A 20608-nucleotide genomic window follows, 5' to 3' on the forward strand; every position below is an offset into this window, starting at 1 on the left:
TCTGCTTTAGCCTTTTCCATAAGATTTTCCAAACCGTCGGCTGTGGTACGTTTAGCTCTCTGCTTGCTTTATTCGTCGACTTCCGCGGGCTACGCGTGAAACTTGCCCACACGAGTTCAACCGTTTCTTCACTCACAGCAGGCCGACCCGTTGATTTCCCCTTACAGAGGCATCCAGAAGCTTTAAACTGCGCATACCATCGCCGAATGGAGTTATCAGTTGGTGGATCTTTGATGAACTTCGTCCTGAAGTGTCGTTGCACTGTTATGACTGACTGATGTGAGTGCATTTCAAGCACGACATACGCTTTCTCGGCTCCTGTCACCATTTTGTCTCACTGCGTTCTCGAGTGCTCTGGCGGCAGAAACCTGAAGTGGGGCTTCGGCCGAACAAAACTTTATGAGGTTTTCTACGTATCTGTAGTGTGTCGTGACCATATGTCAATGAATGGAGCTACAGTGAATTTATGAAATCGCTTCAATCATTTGTAATAGCCCTGTACACGTTTTTCTGTATTCCCATAATTTTTGCTGCTCACTATATTATCAATGCTTGTGGCAGAAGTGGCTGTTACCCTGGTGTACTCAGTAAAATTTAGTGTTAAGCTATTTGTAGCCAACAAATCCTTCAGGGTGGTAGCAAATCTGTTTTCGTCTCTTATATCTATATGAAAATCAGAACAAATTACAATCTTTTTATATGGTTTCCCTATCTGCAACCTACTTAGCAGTTTCAAATTTCTCTAGAAATGCTCTAGTAGCCCAATATTCTGGGACATGATATATGCTTATGATTAGTAAACCATATTCAGGCAGCTCAATGCAACAGCTTTCGAATACCTGTTCCTCATTTAAACAATTGAAAGTTGTTTTGGCTTCAAAGTTTTGTGTCTGTTCAACTAATATACATGATCCCCCATAGCCCTTTTTTCTGCAAAAACTCGATGCTAACTTGTATCCTGAGAGTGAATTTAGTAGCTTGACATTGTCCTATTTAAGCCAATGTTCATTCAAGCATATGACTTTTACAGAGTTTATTTGCCCTAAGAGTATTTCTAAGTCATATAGTTTGTTCATCATTTCTCCCGACACACCACCTATGTTTAAGTGCATTATGAAGCTATTTTTACTGACTAAAGAATTTACAGTATCTATTAAACTGTCGGCAAAGTTTACACCTATGCGAGTTTTTACTGCAAATTTATGGTCCCTCGCTTTGCTAGTTCTTTCAGACCTAATTCCATAGGAATTGGTCCTCCATATTAGTTTCTCCGTAAGGAGCTTCCTATTATTGCAATGCGTATTAGTTTCCCTGTGAAGGAGCTTCCTGTTATTGCAATGGAAGCACACACACACACACATATCCATCCGCATATATACAGACACAAGCTTGTGTGCGAGTGTATACCTGTCCCTTTTTCCCCCCAAGGTAAGTCTTTCCGCTCCCGGGATTGGAATGACTCCTTACCCTCTCCCTTAAAACCCACATCCTTTTGTCTTTCCCTCTCCTTCCCTCTCTCCTGATGAAGCAACTGTGGGTTGCGAAAGCATGAATTTTGTGTGTGTGTCTGTGTTTGTTAGTGTCTCTATCAACATACAAACGCTTTCGTAAAAAAAAAAAAAAAAAACACCTACAACTAGAAAAATCGGAATTGCACCGCACCTATCGATATCATAAAAGCAACACCTAAAACAACAAAAATTGGAATCAGACACTTACATTAATGTACATAGGTCAACCCCAGCTGACAGTACCAAAACAATACAGCCAGAATGACAAAAATTGGAATCAGACACTTCCCTTAACCTATACAAGTCAACCACAGCAGACAATGCCAAAAAGCAAACATCTACAACAGCAATAAATAAAACCAAACCCATAACACATTAAAACCCCCACAAAACATTGCAACTCGTGAACAACAGACCCAAACAAATGACTACTTACCACCAAAAAATTCTGACTCTACACTCTAGGTTGGTCGCCCCAATCACTCACTCACTCACTCACTCACACACACACACACACACACACACACACACACACACACACACAAAAAGAACTCCCAAACTACCCACAACCTACCAACCTCAAACCCCCCCCCCCAAAAAAAAAAAAAAATCCCCCACCAAATGAAAACCACAAAATAGCCGAAACTCAATCACACATTACAACTCAAAAACAACTGAAACAAAAAAGATACTCTGCAACATAATCATAAAACAACCTCCCCCTCCCCCAACCCACCTATCTAATTCCACATTACCCACACACCCCCTCCTCCCCACATGCCAAACCCTCAAACTAACCATCCTTGCCCTGTACATCTTACTCACTGCCCTCAAAGAAACACAATCAAATACAATAATCGCCAGGGATGCTCTTGTGCCAGAAACACTCATCTAAATGAGATTGCAGGTTAGAAGAGCGCCTCTTGTCCCTATGACTTATTTTACTGCCCCCCCCCCCCCCCAAACCCCTCTATTGTATTAGTACATGCCCCAGTTTCGTAATTTTTAAACTCTAAACTATGGTTTACAACTAAGTGATCATAGCCCCTCTTCCCCAACACCCTGTATGACTAAAAGGTATCTGACACTACAGTACTCTCCTCCTCTACATACTCTTCAATTATCTCCACCAATTCCCTATCTCATGTAAGCAAAAACTGATATAGGACCTATAACAAAAATAGTAAGTCATCAAAACAATCTCTCTCATGACCAACCTAGGTTTCTTGAAGCAGGTATTGCATCTAATGGAGTGCCAAAAGTTGTCCTTTCGACAATGCCACATATAACAGCCCTGGTTTGAGATGCCGGAACTCTTTCAAACCTCATATTTTTTGATAATCTCTGCTATCAATTCACACATCTGGAGAAACTTTATCAATGACATCTTGTCTTCGCCAATCTCCACCTGCAACCTCACGCTACTGAACTTCATAGTCATATCCGTACCTAACAAAAGATGCCACACAATAAATTAAATGTCTTACTGCACCACTAAACCACAACAGTGAACCAATAACACCTATTGAAAACGCAAAACAGTTAATGATAACTCACTGAAACCAATTTCAATCCTTCAGTCACAGACGCAGCCAACAACTCCGCCGTAATGACATCACAGACCCCAACACCCTTACGTCAAGGGTCAAAGCAGACGGGTGGTATCAGAAGCCTCCGTTGAACCGAAATTAGTTGTTAATAATCCATCCCACTTCAAAAATAACAGTGAAGTGCATAGCTTCAACACTAGAAGAAAGTATGATCTTTACTATTCTGGGTTAATCTGACTTTGGCACAGAAAGGGGTGAATTATGCTGCCACAAAAACCTTAGTCATTTGCCAAATAGCTAACCAACATTTAAAAACAAATTAAAAGAATTTCTGCATGACAAATTGTGACGAAGCAAGCTGAGATATTTTTACTTACCCTCTTGTTTTGCCATTTGCCTCCTTAAAATTCATTTTTTTCAATTTTAACTACTAACCATTAAATCTGCATTTTCATAAAAGAGAAAGGTTGGCCCTGAGTTTTGAAGAATATAACAGCAGATCCAATTTTGTGCTTAGTTTTATGTACAGAATTGATTTTCTACTTTATTTTTACTGTTACTAGTTAGTATCTTTCACTATAGGATGAAATCAGTGATTGTCGAAATTAAATTCTATTGTTGATGTATAAGCAAATATAAATTGTATACTAATTATACATATTTGGGAGACAAAACAATAGCATTTTTAAAGTATTTATTTGGCTCTATTGGAAGACATGTTAGCAAAACCAGCCCTTAATTAATTCCAAAGCAATTAACAGTTTTGTCCAAAGTACTTTTTGCATACTTATATTTGTTAATTTCATAATTTAAACAAATAATTTGGCCTAAACCTTGTAGTAGAAGAAAATGTTAAAAGAAACAAATTTTTTGATGTATTCAGTTAATTTAATGAGTTAAGTTTAAATTGTAATTTCTGTAAATTAAACTTTGAACAATGTGTAGTTTCAGCACCTATTATTGTGAGGATATATATGGGCCCGATTTTTGGTCACGAGACAGTCAGTCCACGGCCAAGTTTCAGACGAGGAACCTATGATGGTTAGAACAAAAACAATGCATCAACTTAACAGCAAAATACGTGTTACACCAATAGGCTGTGTGTTAAAACAATGAAGTGTCTGTTCCATACATACCTGATTATTCCGAAAGAACTGTGAATTATATGGTTATGATTTATTGCTCATAGATATTCAACAGTAAACTATTGTAGCAGTACGTGGATGTTCACCTGAAAACTATTAATGAGGCTTATCGAAAGTTAAACAGTAGTGCAGTGGCCATATTAAATGTGTATATGGGGGGGTGGGAGGGTGGGAGTTGTGAAAAGTGAAAGTAAATGACTGTGAAAAGCAAATGTGCACTTGTCGGCTACATCATTGAAAGTAGTCAGTGTTGTACTTCCACACTAGAGGTTTCAGCCAGTATCACAACGCAGTACGTTGACACAGAGGACAACAAACGAAGAAACAAAGCAGGTGAGCATCGTCAAAGACTCCTTCTACTCAATAGATGAATTTTTAGATATTTAGTAGTATTGTAAAAAAAAAAACACATGTAAAGAAAACTTATATTACAGTGACACATTCCTCATCATTACAAAATGTTGTATTCATGATCGATGGAACAATTATTAATGTATATGTGAATGGTGGCAGACAATTGATACATAGACAAATGTCATCATTTATTAAAATATTGCAGGTGCTTGAAAATGACCCATGGTTGACATTGGCCAATTATACAGATAATAAAAAGAATACAGCATACTTGGACTATGTTTTCATTCGCAAAACATGGTGAGGCTGTGGACCCCTACAAAAATAATATGTAGTGTAAAATAAGGGCCAAAAGAGGGAGAAGCCAAAATCAACATCATATGTGTGAGCTAAGTTGTCAGCATGGAATGTATGCCGTATAATATGTCAGAGAAAAGATACAGTCAGAGATTAAAACTAAGCACAGGAAAATGAGAATTACTGCAATAACTTGGAACCCCACGTTTACTATGCATGTGCTCACAAAAGAGATATGAGACCCAGGGTGAATAAACTAAAGAAGATGATGTATGCATCACATTAGACAATAAATGGAAATCCAATGTGACCGAGATTAAGCTGGATTTGAGACTATTTTGGCAAGACTCAGTATCATGGGAGAGCATAAGCAAATAAGCTGGTTCTTTTATTGACCACCAGATTTATAACCAGGTATAACCAGATAATCTAGAAACTTCTTCAGCTCAGTAATACATATGTTCTCTGATCATACTCTTATTTTTGTAGAAGGACTTAATCATCCAACAACAGAGTGGGATAGTTACAAAAAAAAAAAAAAAAAAAAAAAATGGCTCTGAGCACTATGGGACTCAACTGCTGAGGTCATTAGTCCCCTAGAACTTAGAACAAGTTAAACCTAACTAACCTAAGGACATCACAAACATCCATGCCCGAGGCAGGATTCGAACCTGCGACCGTAGCGGTCTTGCGGTTCCAGACTGCAGCGCCTTTAACCGCACGGCCACTTTGGCCGGCGGGATAGTTACAGTTTTGTAAGGGATGAGTATGAAAAAACATCCTGTGAAACGATACTAAATGTTTTCCCAGAACACTACTTAAAAAAAAAATATAAAAACTCACATGATATAAATATATTAGATCTAAAGGCATCAAACAGACAAGACCCCTTTGACAATGTCCACAATGAAACTGGCATCAGCGACAAGCAGGCTGGTGTAGCAAAAATAATTAGCTAAGAAAAAAAGGCAACTAAAACAAGAAATATTTAAAGTTCATTAAACTAGACAATATCACCTCTCAAGGAAGAATGCTAAACATTTAGCACTGGGCAGAAGTATGTAAATGAACTGTGGCTCAAGTTCAGATTATCAACTGACCAAGCAATGGATAGGAACGCTAATGAGCCAGAATCATTATGGGCACTGTCCACAGCAAGACTGAATGCCATCTAGTGGCATTGTGGGCACAAGACACTGTAAGAAACATATATGAGTGAAGCAGAGGTTAGTAGTGAAGCATTACAGCAAAGGTATGGACTTCAAATGGGTAAAGCCACTGACATATGACACTTTGACAAAGAGCAGTTAGTAGTGGCCAGGCACGTGGGAACAAGCATCTTGGAAAAAGAGAAGCTGGTCTGATGTTCGCATGCTATTGTCATGATTATCTATGGACTGTGGTTGAAGAACACTGGAACCATGAATACGTGAGATGACGTTGGACATCCATACCTCTTCACAGAACACGGTCAGAGGCTTGCCAAATCCCCCAAGCATGATAGGCGACGAAACGTGGCAGTTCTGACTACAAAGTGCACGTACAAGTGTTTTGGGGCACACTATTCAGTGCACAGCACTGAACATGGGGCTCTGCAGCAGATGACTCTCAGCATGCTCTCACACTGATCCAATATGGTCTGTTATGATTGCAATGGACATACGATCACAAGATTGGAACATGGATAAATGGGAACATGTAACCTGGTTGTACAAATCACGATTTTCTCATGGCAGATTGCTGGCCACATTTTTGCTGCTTCCACATTTATCAATGTATTCATTTTTTGTGTGGATTCTGTCACAATAACAAGTATCCAGTGAGAAATTAATTCTGCAGGACATACTGGTGATTCGTAGAGTAAGTTGACACTCTACTTGTTGTGAAGCCAAGCAAATAAGCATCAACACAGAAGACAGTAAATGAAGCTTTTATGAATGTTACTAACTAGAATGGGACAAATGGGCTAGCTTTAAACTTCGAAGAAACAGAGCTCATCCAGTTTTGTACTGTGAAAAATATCCCACCTCCTGCAAACATTGTACATCAACAAGAAGCAATAAGCAGGGTAGAAATTTCTAAGTTCTTAACTGTGCATTGTGATGGAAACTTATAGTGAAAAAACCATAAAGTAGACCAGCTAAAATGTTTATGCCCTTCCACGTCTGCCAGAAGAAAAATTTCCAATGTTGCAGATATTAGAGTCACTAAGATAAGAGATTTTCACTGAGGGACGTCTTGTGGGATAATATTGTGGGGCAAGTCCTCATTTAGACCATAAGAAGTCATTGCACAAAAGAAAGTAATCAGAATTATGTGTGGGCTCACACAAGTACATCTTGCAGGCATCTCTTTGGGCAGCTGGTAATATCAAACACTGCCTCACAGTATATTTACTCACTTGTGACACTTAATGCCAACAATCCATCTGAGTTTGAAAGTAACAGAGATATTTACAAGTACAAAACTAGAAAGTAAGCTGATCTGCATTACTCTTTAATGACTCTTAACTATGGAACATGAAGGGGTGAAATATTCAGCTACTTGACATCTCGTTGAATCGAGTGTACTGTTGGTAGTCTGTGTTTTTCTAACACAATATTTCGATGTCATACCTAGGCGTCTTCATCAGGTGCTTCCTGTGACTGAACGACAGGCTGACCATGTCCTGTATTTATGTCTGGATGGTGTCTGACGTCTAACAAAGACATCATGGCCAGCTTCAATGTTGTGTCTCTGTTCACTGGGATATCACACCAGGACATACTTGATTTAATCAGTGACAAATTTGGTGGAGCTGTGTTGGACCTTTTCAAGCATATCTTAACATCGACCTACTTCCTATGTGGAGGCCAATTTTATGAACAGACTGAAGGGGTGGCGATGGGTAGTCCCTTATCTCCAGTAGTGGCAAATCTGTTTATGGAGAGATTCGAGGATGAGGCACATACAACTGCTGCCTACAAGTTGACCTGTTTCTTTAGGTACGTTGATGACACGTTTGTCATCTGGCCACATGGCCAGGAAAAACTGCACGAGTTTCTTGACCATCTGAACTCGAGACACCTCAGCATTAAGTTCACAATGGAACTAGAAAATAATGGTCAACTTACCTTCCTGAATGTCCTGGTGAAAAGGAAGATAAACGGTGCATTAGGCCATAATGTGTATAGAAAACCTACACACAGACTTGTACCTACAAGCTGACAGCTGCCATCATTCGGCACAGAAGAATGGGCCACTGAGAACACTTGTTCACTGAGCCAAAACACTGTTTGACTCAGACAGCTTGGCAGCAGAGTTAGAACACCTACAGCAAGTGTCCGCAGACAACAGATACTCAACAGGGACATCCGTAAGGCGCTACATCCCTCCAGATGACCTGATACTGAGGGAGAAGAACAAGAAGAGGAGACTAGGACAGTAGTCTTTCTACCATATGTAGGACGTATATCTGCTAAAATCAGCAGAATACTGTAAAAGCACCATATCAAGAGTGTGTTCTCCCCACCAAACAAAATCAGGGTGCTTCTTGGAATGGTTAAGGATGATCTGGGATTGATAAAACCTGGTACCTACGATATACTATGTGAATGCGGTATGTCTTACATTGGTCAGAACACCAAGACTGTGGACATAAGATGTAAAGAACACCAAAGGCATACCAGGCTACAAGAAGCCACAAAATCAGCAATAGCAGAACATTGCTTGCAACTTGAGCACACCATGAATTATGATAAAACCAGGATCTTATCTCAGACCCCCAAATTTTGGGATAGCGTCATCACTGAATTGATCAAAATCAAGATGACAGAGAACTTGATAAATCGGGAAGCTGGATACCAACTCAGCATCGCGTGGAACCCAACTTTGGACCTATTACAAAACAAGGGAAGAAAATACAAGACCAGGAGAATGACAGGGGTGCTGGAGAAAGTCGGAACAGTCACCAACAGCAAACGCAGCCTATCAACAGTGTGAGGAATGCGCCTGGTGGGTGCCGACCTAGTAGGGAACACCATGAAATGGCTGCCACTGGGAAAAACAACGGTAGCGAGTGCAGACGGAAGGCGGAACACCTGGCGACCAACTGCCACGGTCGCACTGGAGAAAGTCAGAACGATCACCAACAGCAAACACAGCCTGTTCACAGTGCTAGGAATGTGCCGGGTGGGTGTGGACCTAGTAGGGTATGCCATGAAACGGCCGCCACCGGGGAAAACAGCGGAAGTGGGTGCGGATGGAAGATAGAACATCCGGTGATCAACCGACATGGTCGCAGCGGGAGCAGATGGCGTAGGGAACGCCAGACACTGTCCAGACATAAATACGGGACACGGTCAGCCTGTTGTTCTGTCACAGGAAGCACTTGAAGAAGATGCTGAGGTACGTTGTCAAAATATTGTGTTAAAAAAACACAGACCACCAGCAGTACACCCGATTCCACGAGATGTCACAAAATTGCAGAGGAAGTCTAAGAAATTATATTCAGCTATTCTTTGACAAAATGCCAATGGGAAATAAAATGCCTGGCAGATAGCAAAAGTGGTTGGTTGATTTGGGAGACGGGACCAAACTGAGGTCTTCAGTCCAATCGGATTAGGGAGGACAGGGATGGAAATCGGCTGTGCCTTTATCCAGAAACCTTCCCAGCATTTACCTGAAGCGATTTAGGGAAATCACAGAAAACCTAAATCAGGATGGCTGGAGGTGGGTTTGAACCATCATCCTCCTGAACGTGAGTCTAGTGTGCTAATCACTGTGCCACCTTGCTTGGTCTATCAGAAATATTTTCAGGTGTAAAATCGAGATGTTTCTTCTTAAGAACTTCATCTATATGGTAAAGCAATTCTTAAAAAGAAATGATTAGTCATTTTTACAGAAAAGGCTTTAAATGGCCAGCATAAGACATTCATTTAAACTGAATTTGAATAAACCGCAAACAGCTGTTAAGTGACAGTTTATTAACTTAAATAGCCAGCATGTAGCCACATAAAAACAATTTTCCTTTGAAATGAACTTGAATAAACTGCAAACAGCTGGTATGTGATGGTCTGTTAACAGCTGTTTGCAGTTTATTCAAGTTCAACTTACCATGAATTTTTTATTTCAGTGATATATGTGTGGTATATGTTTGTTTTGTTTACGCATTCAACATCATGTCATTTATGTTTGATATTATCTACAGAACAAGTAACTAACTAATTGTGCTTCTTTGGTACATTGAGTGAGTGCGCCAAGCCTTTGCCTTTGGTTGTATAGACCAAAAAATTTCTAGTTGGCAAACTAAATGCTAAAGCGTTAATGACATCATTCTGGCACAGATGAACATGAATACATGGATGGAACAGAATAAAGGAGTCTGTCACAGTAATGAAACTAAAGTGCACTCATATAAATATTTAGCTAGGAGACATAGATGCAGACAAACAACATTGTTTAATGCAAGTATAACAATAAAAAGTAGTACCAGAACTCTTACTGAAAAGGCAGCTATGAAAATACTCCAGAGAATTTAAGGCAAACTGACCATCATGAATATTGACATGGGTCAATACATACAGTCCAGTTCTTCTGTGAACCTCACAAACTATAAAAATACAAGAAGTAGAAAGTGTTAAGTTTTGGAGACTGCAGATACATCACAACCTTAGTCTGAAACCTCAGTGAATAGAATTAATGAAGCAACATAGTTCAGCTGCAGTTGTTGTATGCACGGTTATGGTACTGCTATATAGAGGGTCTATACAACGGCGATGTACTTGAGGACAATATTATGGAAATGTAAGAGGATGTAGATGAAATGAAATGGGAGATATGATATTGCGTGAAGAGTTTGATAGAGCACTGAAAGACCTGAGTCGAAACAAGGCCACCGGAGTAGACAACATACCATTAGAACTACTAACAGCCTTGGGAGAGCCAGTCCTGACAAAACTATACTATCTGGTGAGAAAGATGTATGAGACAGGCGAAATACCCTCAGACTTTAAGAAGAATATAATAATTTCAACCCCAAAGAAATCAGGTGTTGACAGATGTGAAAATTACCGAACTATCAGTTTAATAAGTCACAGCTGCAAAATTCTAACGCAAATTCTTTACAGTCGAATGGAAAAACTGTTAGAAGCCGACCTCGGCGGAGATCAGTTTGGATTCCGTAGAAATGTTGGAACGTGAGGCAACACTGACCCTACGACTTATCTTAGAAGAAAGATTAAGGAAAGCCAAACCTACGATTCTAGCATTTGTAGACTTAGAGAAAGCTTTTGACAATGTTGATTGGAATACTCTTTTTCAAATTCTGAAGATGGCAGGGGTAAAATACAGGGAGCGAAAGGCTATTTACAATTTATACAGAAACCAGATGGCAGCCCTACGAGTCGAAGGGTATGAAAGGGAAGCAGTGGTTGGGAAGGGAGTGAGACAGGGTTGTAGCCTATCCCCAATGTTATTCAATCTGTATATTGAGCAAGCAATAAAGGAAACAAAAAAAAAGTTCGGAGTAGGTATTAAAATCCATGGAGAAAAAATAAAAACTTTGAGGTTTGCTGATGACATTGTAATTCTGTCAGAGACAGCAAAGGACCTGGAAGAGCAGTTGAACGGAATGGTCAATGTCTTGAAAGGAGGGTATAAGATGAACATCAACAAAAGCAAAACGAGGATAATGGAATGTAGTCGAATTAAGTCAGGTGATGCTGAGGGAATTAGATTGAGAAATGGGACACTTAAAGTAGTAAAGGAGTTTAGCTATTTGGGGAGCAAAATAACTGATGATGGTCGAAGTAGAGAGGATATAAAATGTAGACTGGCAATGGCAAGGAAAGTGTTCCTGAAGAAGAAAAATTTGTTAACAGTGAGTATAGATTTAAATGTCAAGAAGTTGTTTCTGAAAGTATTTGTATGGAGTGTAGCCATGTATGCGAGTGAAACGTGGACGATAAATAGTTTAGACAAGAAGAGAATAGAAGCTTTCAAAATGTGGTACTACAGAAGAATGCTGAAGATTAGATGGGTAGATCACATAACTAATCAGGAGGTATTGAATAGAATTGGGGAGAAGAGGAGCTTGGGGCACAACTTGATTAGAAGAAGGGATCAGTTCATAGGACATGTTGTGAGACATCGAAGGATCACCATTTTAGTATTGCAGGGCAGCGTGGAGGGTAAAAATCATAGAGGGAGACCAAGAGATGAATACACTAAGCAGATTCAGAAGGATGTAGGCTGCAGTAGGTACTGGGAGATGAAGAAGCTTGCACAGGATAGAGTAGCATGGAGAGCTGCATCAAACCAGTCTCTGGACTGAAGACCACAACAACAACAACAACAACATAGATGATTTAAAAATGAAGAAACTAATTTATTCTGCACTTTCCATTTAGTAATGAGTTAACATATTATTAAATATTTTTTTGTGGGAACACATCTTACAGGAACATTATTTCAAGAATAAAGAAATTTATAAGAATTATATCCTGAGTTTATTCTACAATATCCTGCACAGACATCAGCTAAATTGCACTTATGGTGATATTGGTGTTTGCATTTTTTATGGACACTGGCAATAAGATGACAGCAGCTCTTGAATTGTGTGCTGATGATGTCAATTTGTTGACACTGGTCATAGCCAATCAGATAATTTCATATGATTGACAAATGAAATTCTCTGAATCATGGGATTTCTTTTGGCAGAAATTACAAATTGACTGAATTTGTTTGCAATATAGAGAATGCTACAATAATTTTTTAGTGATCCGGTTAGTATGTGTAATCTGTATTGTGTAATACATGATTTGGAGTTTTGAGACAAGACTACCCTACATTATAATATTTTATTAAGCTACCAGGGTTGTATGTTGATCCACTGTGCCATATTGTATAAGGCAATATAGAGATAAAATTTATGATTGTTATAATTGTATACAGCTTATTTAGATATAAAGAGACTAACATTATATGCTGATTCATTGTGGCATACTGTATTTGGTTTGCAAAAAGTGATCAGTTTGTGTTACAATGTACTTTTTTGAAGTAGTTACTTATGTAAACGCCTCGTTGCAACATAGTTAGGCAAGGATAATTGTAAAATAACTGTAACACTGTAACTATAAAACATATGATGACACCAATTACGTGTAAGCATGTTCAAAGGTGAATAAATATTCTATTCTGTTGTATTCTATGAATTTCAAGGTAGCTTACTGATTTTTGCATTTATTTGGAGAAGAAAAAAATGAGATGTGCTGACAGACTGAATGAATGTGGGGGGGGGGGGGGGGAAGGTAGCCTATTTAAGCTGACAGACTGACCTGAAGCTTAGCCTGAGGCATATGTTAGTTTGGAATGTAACAGCTTGGGTAAGAGTTTGCAAAGCCAACAAATGTGAAAGCTGAAAATGTGTTTGTGGTGACAGACAGATCTGTAGCTTATTCTCAGGCCTAGGTTAAGTTGGAATGTGGTAATTTTGTTGTGAGTTGGCAAAGCTAACAAATCTCAATACAAAAATTATATTTCCATAATATAGTGCTGTGTAGCATAGCACAAGATAAACATTCGTCATTGCAGTAACCAACTTCTATGACTTCTTTCTGATTATGATAAAAATTCTAACCCCACAGTAGTACAGAAAGGACATGAATACCTGGATACACATGTATTCAGCATGAGGCCACAGCACATTAAATGTTATGCAGATAATGTAGAGGAGATTAAGACTGAATAAAATGAATTTCTGTTACATGACTCCTCCTATACCATTTTAAGATTATCTGCATGGAAAACCTAAAATTTATTGTTGTGAATATTTTACAATTACAATTAGCATTACCATACATAAGTTTTTTCTAATAATGGAGATTTATTTCACTGTATTGCTTTTAAAATAAAATGTATGTTTTTGCCTTCTTTCCAAAAACAGGAGACCACTATTTGTGGAATCTACAGCAACTAGGGATACAGCTACTTTTGTCAAAGTAAAAACTTTTCTTATGGTTGTAACAAGCCACATAATTTTCCACTGCTGTGTCCTACAGGAAAGAGGATTCGAAGTTCTCTGGGTTATAAGATAATTAAATGTCTTATCTATGGTGTCTGCTTCCTGTATCTCTTGTTCTTTCAGAATATTAATGAAAACATCATGTGTCATTGCATGACTGCTGACACATTACACATGCAGTTTACTGAAAATCTTCCCATCCAGGCAAGCTTGAACTATTTGGTCTCAAACATTCCACCAAATACCTCCCCAACCCCAAGCTGTCCTGCTTTTACTTTCTTATGTTACGAATTCCATCATCAGCTACGAGGTTGTTAGCAGTAATGTGTAATTTATGGATACACATTATCATTTGCCTATTGCTCGTATTTTATGATTTGTTACGCACCTAAGATACACCACTATGCTGTCTAAATCAACTAAGTTAAGAGAATAGCACTTCATCTACAAATTTTTACCTACTATCTTAGTCATGTATCTGAGATTATCTGGCTCCCTGTCAAATGCCACATCTTCACTGTAAATACTTTCCAGTAGGCTCAGTTCCACACATGACTGTAGCTGTAAAAAAGACTAATTCCCATTTACTTCGCTATAAGATAACTACTTTTATAACTGTTCTAACATGACTTCAGTACTTTCCTGGCCTTGGCACAAAACATCTCCGACTTACCATATTCACACACTAATACGTATGTTGGTGACTTTGTCACATGTATTGTGTTGCCTTAATTTATGTACTTTAGTTTGCCGTACATACTGACACTTCGATATCATTAGTGATAAGACCTATACGAAGTAAGGTCATGTACCCTACTATTTGGCAAAGTGAACTACATCCCAAAGCGCTGTGAAATTGTAGTTGCGTGTGGCACTTTTTTCTATAACTGTTAAATTAACGTACAAGTAACTATATCTTTCGTTCTAACGTAAAGCTGACGAAAGTATAAATTACAAATGTTTTTGTTTAATCAGCCGAAAGTATACCAGCGCAGACAAGTACGGGTGGCTAACAAATTAGCTCCGTGTTGCATAGACTGTGTAACTGGGCACCTTTTGCTTACATGTCATGAGCATTACCATGCACAACAGGAGCATCACTTTAAAAAAAAATGCATTTTGCGTACAAAATTACGTTAAAAAGTTAACAGTCATAGAATTTTTGTGTTATTTTCGCATAAAGAACTTAAGACAAGGCATTTTTCTAATTTTGGCAGCACATTGTTGACGTTTGTAACATTTCTTTTCAATTCATTCTGACTACTGTGTTTCACAGAATACTAAGTATTGTGTTTGTGGCAGCACTGCTTAAAACAAGCGATGTTTTGCGAAAGACAGCACGACATCTACACATGTAAATACAGTGCAGTCAATAGTGAGATAACATCAATGAAATTTTTACAACTGAGGAAGATGCACTTCTGGCAAGCATTACGCAACTTGTACTGCGAACTGCACAGCTATATATAAGACATCTCTGCCCCTGCGAGTTCATTTGTCCGAATACTATTGCCGTCTACGGACACGTAAGTCTTGGTTGTGCGGTGTTACAAGTGTATTTAAGTTCCGTCCTATAAACTACGCCCATATCTCTCTGGAAGAAGTTACGACATGGAACCAAACGGTGTAAAACGGTCGTGGATGGACGAAAATTTTATGTTAGATGTTCTGCGCACAGCGAATTCGTCTGGCTTAACCATTGATAAATTTGACGTCACAACAGCTCTGTCGCCAGGCAACAACTACATCAGCGAAATCTACCGTGTGATTATTGAAACTTCAGACCACCAAGTGCGCTCTGTGATCGTCAAGTGTTTGCCGACCGCGGAATACAACTTGAAGTTTATAGCCGATTCCCGCCTATTTGAGAAAGAGACACTATTCTACAGTGAAACGCTGCCTGCTATGTATAGTGTGGAAGATGCTCATTCCCTCAAGCTGGAACCACTGGCACCTGAGTGTTTTTACAGCGAACGTGACAGCCTCTTACTTCTCGAAGATCTCAACGCCGTCGCGTTCAAAATGCCAGATAGGCTGCAGGGACTGAACCTTGACGAAACAGTTCTGGCAGTCGAAGCACTTGCGCGATTTCATGCGTTATCCGTGGATTTGCCTGATTTGGAGGAGCTGTACCCGGACACACTGTACTGCGGTAAGGATTTCGAACACGCGTCTCGGTACGTTGCTAACGGCGTTACAGCGCTTGCAGCGGCTGTCGAGACCTGGCCTGGGTTTCGTGAATTGGGTCTTCGATTAAGGGAAACAGCAAGAAGTGCGCATGCACGTGTTGTGGAGCTTCTGGAATCGAAAGAGTCACCCGTGCTAGTATTGAACCACGGTGACTTCTGGACCAACAATATAATGTTCCGTCGAGATGTAGCGACTGGCCAGCCGGTTAACGTCCGCTTACTCGATTTCCAAATGTTGCGCTACGGATCGCCCGCTCTTGATCTACAGATTCTTTTTAACACTAGTGTGAAGGAGGAGGTACGCCATGATCTCAGGGACACAGTACTGAAACGGTACCACGATGCTTTCACTCGTGCGTGCAAACGAATAGGACGGGAGTCCCATTTTTCATTGGAGCAGCTGCATGCAGAAATGGAAAGAAATGCATTCTTTGGTTTTTTAAATGCATGTCTCATGTTGCCCGTGGTTTTAGCTGAGAGGGGACAGCCTCCAGATTTAGGGCATTTGGCATCCAATCCGGATGCAAAGTTGGACTGCCATTCTGTCTCGAGGTTCAGAAAACAGTTTCAACGGATTCTTATGGAGTCGAGGGAACTTTTGTGATGCTAGTGTGTCATAGCCTTCAATTAAAAATAATAGTACATATATTCAATGACATTTGCTTTCTGAATAAGTTACTAGCCCAGCTGGCTACAAATTTTATTTCTCAACTTTACATTGAATCTGGAGAAGATTTTTCGCCTTGTGTTACTATGTTAGAGGATTAAAGGACTAAGTGTGTGCTAGGGTTTAACGATATGAACTAGTTAGTGCAAATTATTAATTGTCACAATGTGGTTCCAAAACTGTTACACAAAGTACAGTAACTTCTTTGTCTCAGCCTTGACTTGTTATTTATAATCTAGCCACACAAGTGAGGTAATGAATAACCATTTCTCAGAATGACAAACAAAATGAAGGCCTTGTTGTATGTCTCAGTAACTTCCAGCCAGACATATTTTAAGGATTCAGAGAACATATTATGTTTCGTGTTCTCTGCAATCTGCTCTAGACTGTGAATGTTGTTAAGTTATCATAGTGTTGAAAATTTTGCAGTGGTATGAATTTAGTCCTCTTTTAGTTCGTGAAAAACATTCTGATACTGACAGAAAACTTAAAAGGAAACACAAGGTAAGATTACAGCTTTAGTCCCTATATAATTTCTTAATGCTAGAATGCAATGAATGATATTTTTCATTTCTGGGATACAGTAATGGAGATTTTTGTTGTTATTCTTTCACTTTAGCAATGCCTTTGTATTCTGTTGGATTAACTGCAGTTTTGTTGTAAGTGATCTCGAGTTTCTACTCATTGAGTAATACTCAAAGGTATGGCGTCATACATAGCTATTTTATTTTTGGCAATGGGAGTATAGAATTTGCGAAAATATTGCATTTCTTCATGTACAGAACTAGACATAAATAGGTGCAGTTTAATTTATAGCTAAAATTATCATTAAAATGCTTATGCTTTGAAAAAAGGTGGTGTCAACCTGTAGCTGCATGATGCTTAAATGAAATTGTTAGAAATCATTAACACACTACCAGATGCCACTTAATCATTAACCTGTTTGAAAGTTGTGAAGAGAAAAGAAGTTGGAATTGTATTCTAGTACTTACAAATTAACAACACATTCAAACTACCATGACATAAATGGCAATGAGGCAGAAATCTCCAAATAGGAACAGTAGCAGGTATGTGTAAAATACAGGAACGCATGAATGAGGCCAAGGAGTAGAGATTGAAGGGAGCAAGACAAAAGAATAAATTACAATTACACCTTACATGCACATATAGTCTCTGAATTTTCTAAATAAGCAAGTGAAGACTGAATAATTAAAAACTGGGACATGAAAGTCCTAGCATTTCTGTCATGACTGTAAACAGGTGTAAGAAAACGAAGAAACAGGAAAGTGAATGCTGAAAGTGCTGACTGTTAACCTGTATGTTAATATACAGTATCTGTAACACAAGGTAATGAGATGATGAGATGTTGAGGTATGGTGGACATTTATCTGTGCTACCAAAAATATCAGTGAGACTCTTCACTCTATGTATCTTCAGTTACCAACCATTAAAACACTTTAAAGAAGTATATCTAATGTTAGTCTATAACAAATAATATTTGCAACAAACTACTATGAATGTTGTATATTCTTCTTGCCACAACTTTTTCATCTGCAATTACCTGAAATTATAATATTTCAGGCATTTTTGCCTTCATCACAAATTTTTACTTATTGAATGAACAGGTTCACTTTTGTGGATGCAGATTATTTTATTTAATTATCAAGCCTTTGATAAAAGCCCTACATTGTTCTCTGATGGAACTGGGGCTTATGAGTTACAGTAAGAAACTACAATGTAATCCAGTTAAACAGAGTAGAGAGGTTTTAACTCTTACCGATGTGTTGTTATCAGTTCTGCTGAGATTTTGAAGATGGAACTTTCCTACTGAAAACTGTTTATGCAATTTCTTATTTTAAAAAAGCAGTGTTTATTCATGATAGTGAAATTCCACTTGCCATTACGTGTAATAGATTATGCCATGCTTAAGAAAAATTTTTATGACTGCTGTGTCTTTGATTAAGTTTATGATTATCTTGTTCCTTTTGGAACAAGCTTTGTTAAGAAAAGAAAATATTTGTCACTAGTTGGTATTGTACATTTAAGAATCATTAAGAATTTTAGTTTCCAAGGAAGCATACAATTACACATGTTGCCAAACACATCTTACAAACAGACTTATACTATTTAATTTTGTATGCAGATTTCAGTTCTGTATAGTACTGTAATGGTAGCCTACAAAAATTTGGGGCAAGGGATGTGAAATTTCTGAATAGTAATGCTTATATATTCTGAGTTTTTGAATGAAGATAATGACTCCTGTTGTGTCTTATTAAATAGTCAATTCTTATTATATCCGATTCATTTCAGATGTCAGTATTATGTAAATAATTTAAAGTTTTACTTACTTCACCTTTGATGCAGTACTCATTTGTTGACTCAGGTTTCCACCATTGTTATTTATGAACTTGACTAAATTTTAAATGATTTTAACATTATAAAGTGTACTTTTCTACCCTGAATCAAATGAGGATAAAGTGTGTAAATGCATTGCAATGAAGAATTTAGTTAGTCAAATCTTCAAGATGCATATGAATCCACACTATATAGTCATATTTAGCCCAATGAATGTTTGTGTATTTTTATGCCATCATGCCAAAATGTGAAAGAAGCTATTTGCCCTTATGGATGTAAAACATATAGCCTAGTAATAAGATCATTGAGGGCGTAAATACCTTATACGCTCTATATTTTCTCTGAGGAAACATTGATACATTCATTGGATTTCAGAATGAGTAGGTGGTAGGCTCTGAAACAATAAACAAAGATAAGTCCTCATCACACCAGCTATAAATTGTATACATTGGCACAACCTTGTTTTACTGGATCTGTGTGGGAAGGGACTGCATCTTCATATCACCTGTGGAGTTGGTAAGTCAGAAACACAAACAGAGAAAAAACAAATTGTGGAATCTCAAGCTTTCAGAACTGGTAGTTCCTGTAACAGTCTACAGAATCATTAAAACTTGTGCAAAATGTGAATGAAGAGAAGTAAATGCGGAAGGTATTGATTCTGGTTATAAGTGTTATTACATATGAATTCACAAGGTATACGGAAAATTATTAGAATTACAAACAGATAAGGATGTGCTGTTTGGAAAGAAAAGTTATCTGCAGAAAAATAACACTTTTAGGGAGTGATTTGTTACTAATTGTTTTCCTCTAAGCCTACAGCTTTTGGTGTGTAGCCTACATTTACCCTGAATGTCTCAGTGAGTTGGTTGTTTTTCAAATGGGGCACTTTCGTGCTGCAGTATGTTTAATATTCTGTGTTTCAGTATAAAAACAAGAGTCTCTTGTTTATGTCTTTTGTTATTCAGTGTGTGGGGGTAATATTTAGTCATGTGTACTGTTCGTAGCAATGATTAGACATACATTCTGTGCAGTAATTGTGGTGCAGTTTATAAAAGTGACAGTGTACTGTGCATGTATTGGAACTCTTTATACTGGATGCACACAAATTGTTGGTTTTATTAAAATATAATTATTTTTTTATGTTTTGTTTTTCATTTCAAAATTATTCATTTCAAAACAAGAATAACATATATGCTTGTAAGCCAGTGAAACCAACTAAAGTGGTCTTAAAGATATCTACAGGCACTGCTTTACAAAGACATTTCTGTTTATTATGCTATTTTCAGTGAGAAGTGTAAAAGTGTGTTATCTTTTTTAATTACTAAATATCCTCTAGCTGAAATCTGACATCATTTTCCATAGACCATCAAATGTAATAGAAATATTACTAAATTAATTTTAGTTTTGATAGTGGTTGACTAAAATGCAGTTCTCTTATTCCCATAATGTCTTGCAGTACATTGTGCTATTACTAAACATTTACTCATGGCAAAATCATAATAAATGTATTTGTTTCTCCACCAGCATGCAATATTGATT

The 20608-nt window shown here is 38.1% G+C and overlaps 1 protein-coding gene and 1 long non-coding RNA gene across 2 annotated transcripts; one reads left to right on the forward strand and one right to left on the reverse strand.

Annotated features, from left to right (window-relative positions):
* Positions 1-4037: 4037 nt before the first annotated feature.
* On the reverse strand, positions 4038-14892 carry LOC124623547. Its single transcript, XR_006980698.1, has 3 exons — positions 14532-14892; positions 14321-14419; positions 4038-4094 (listed from the first exon to the last, which is right to left on the reverse strand). It is a non-coding gene; the product is annotated as an uncharacterized LOC124623547 (long non-coding RNA).
* A 300-nt stretch (positions 14893-15192) lies between these two features.
* On the forward strand, positions 15193-20209 carry LOC124594851. Its single transcript, XM_047133313.1, has one exon. It carries the CDS (start codon positions 15470-15472, stop codon positions 16649-16651), a length of 1182 nt encoding a protein of 393 aa, XP_046989269.1. The 5' UTR covers positions 15193-15469; the 3' UTR covers positions 16652-20209.
* The last annotated feature ends 399 nt before the right edge of the window (positions 20210-20608 follow it).

Source organism: Schistocerca americana, chromosome 1, assembly GCF_021461395.2.
Source record: "Schistocerca americana isolate TAMUIC-IGC-003095 chromosome 1, iqSchAmer2.1, whole genome shotgun sequence".
Taxonomy (NCBI): Eukaryota; Metazoa; Arthropoda; class Insecta; order Orthoptera; family Acrididae; genus Schistocerca; species Schistocerca americana.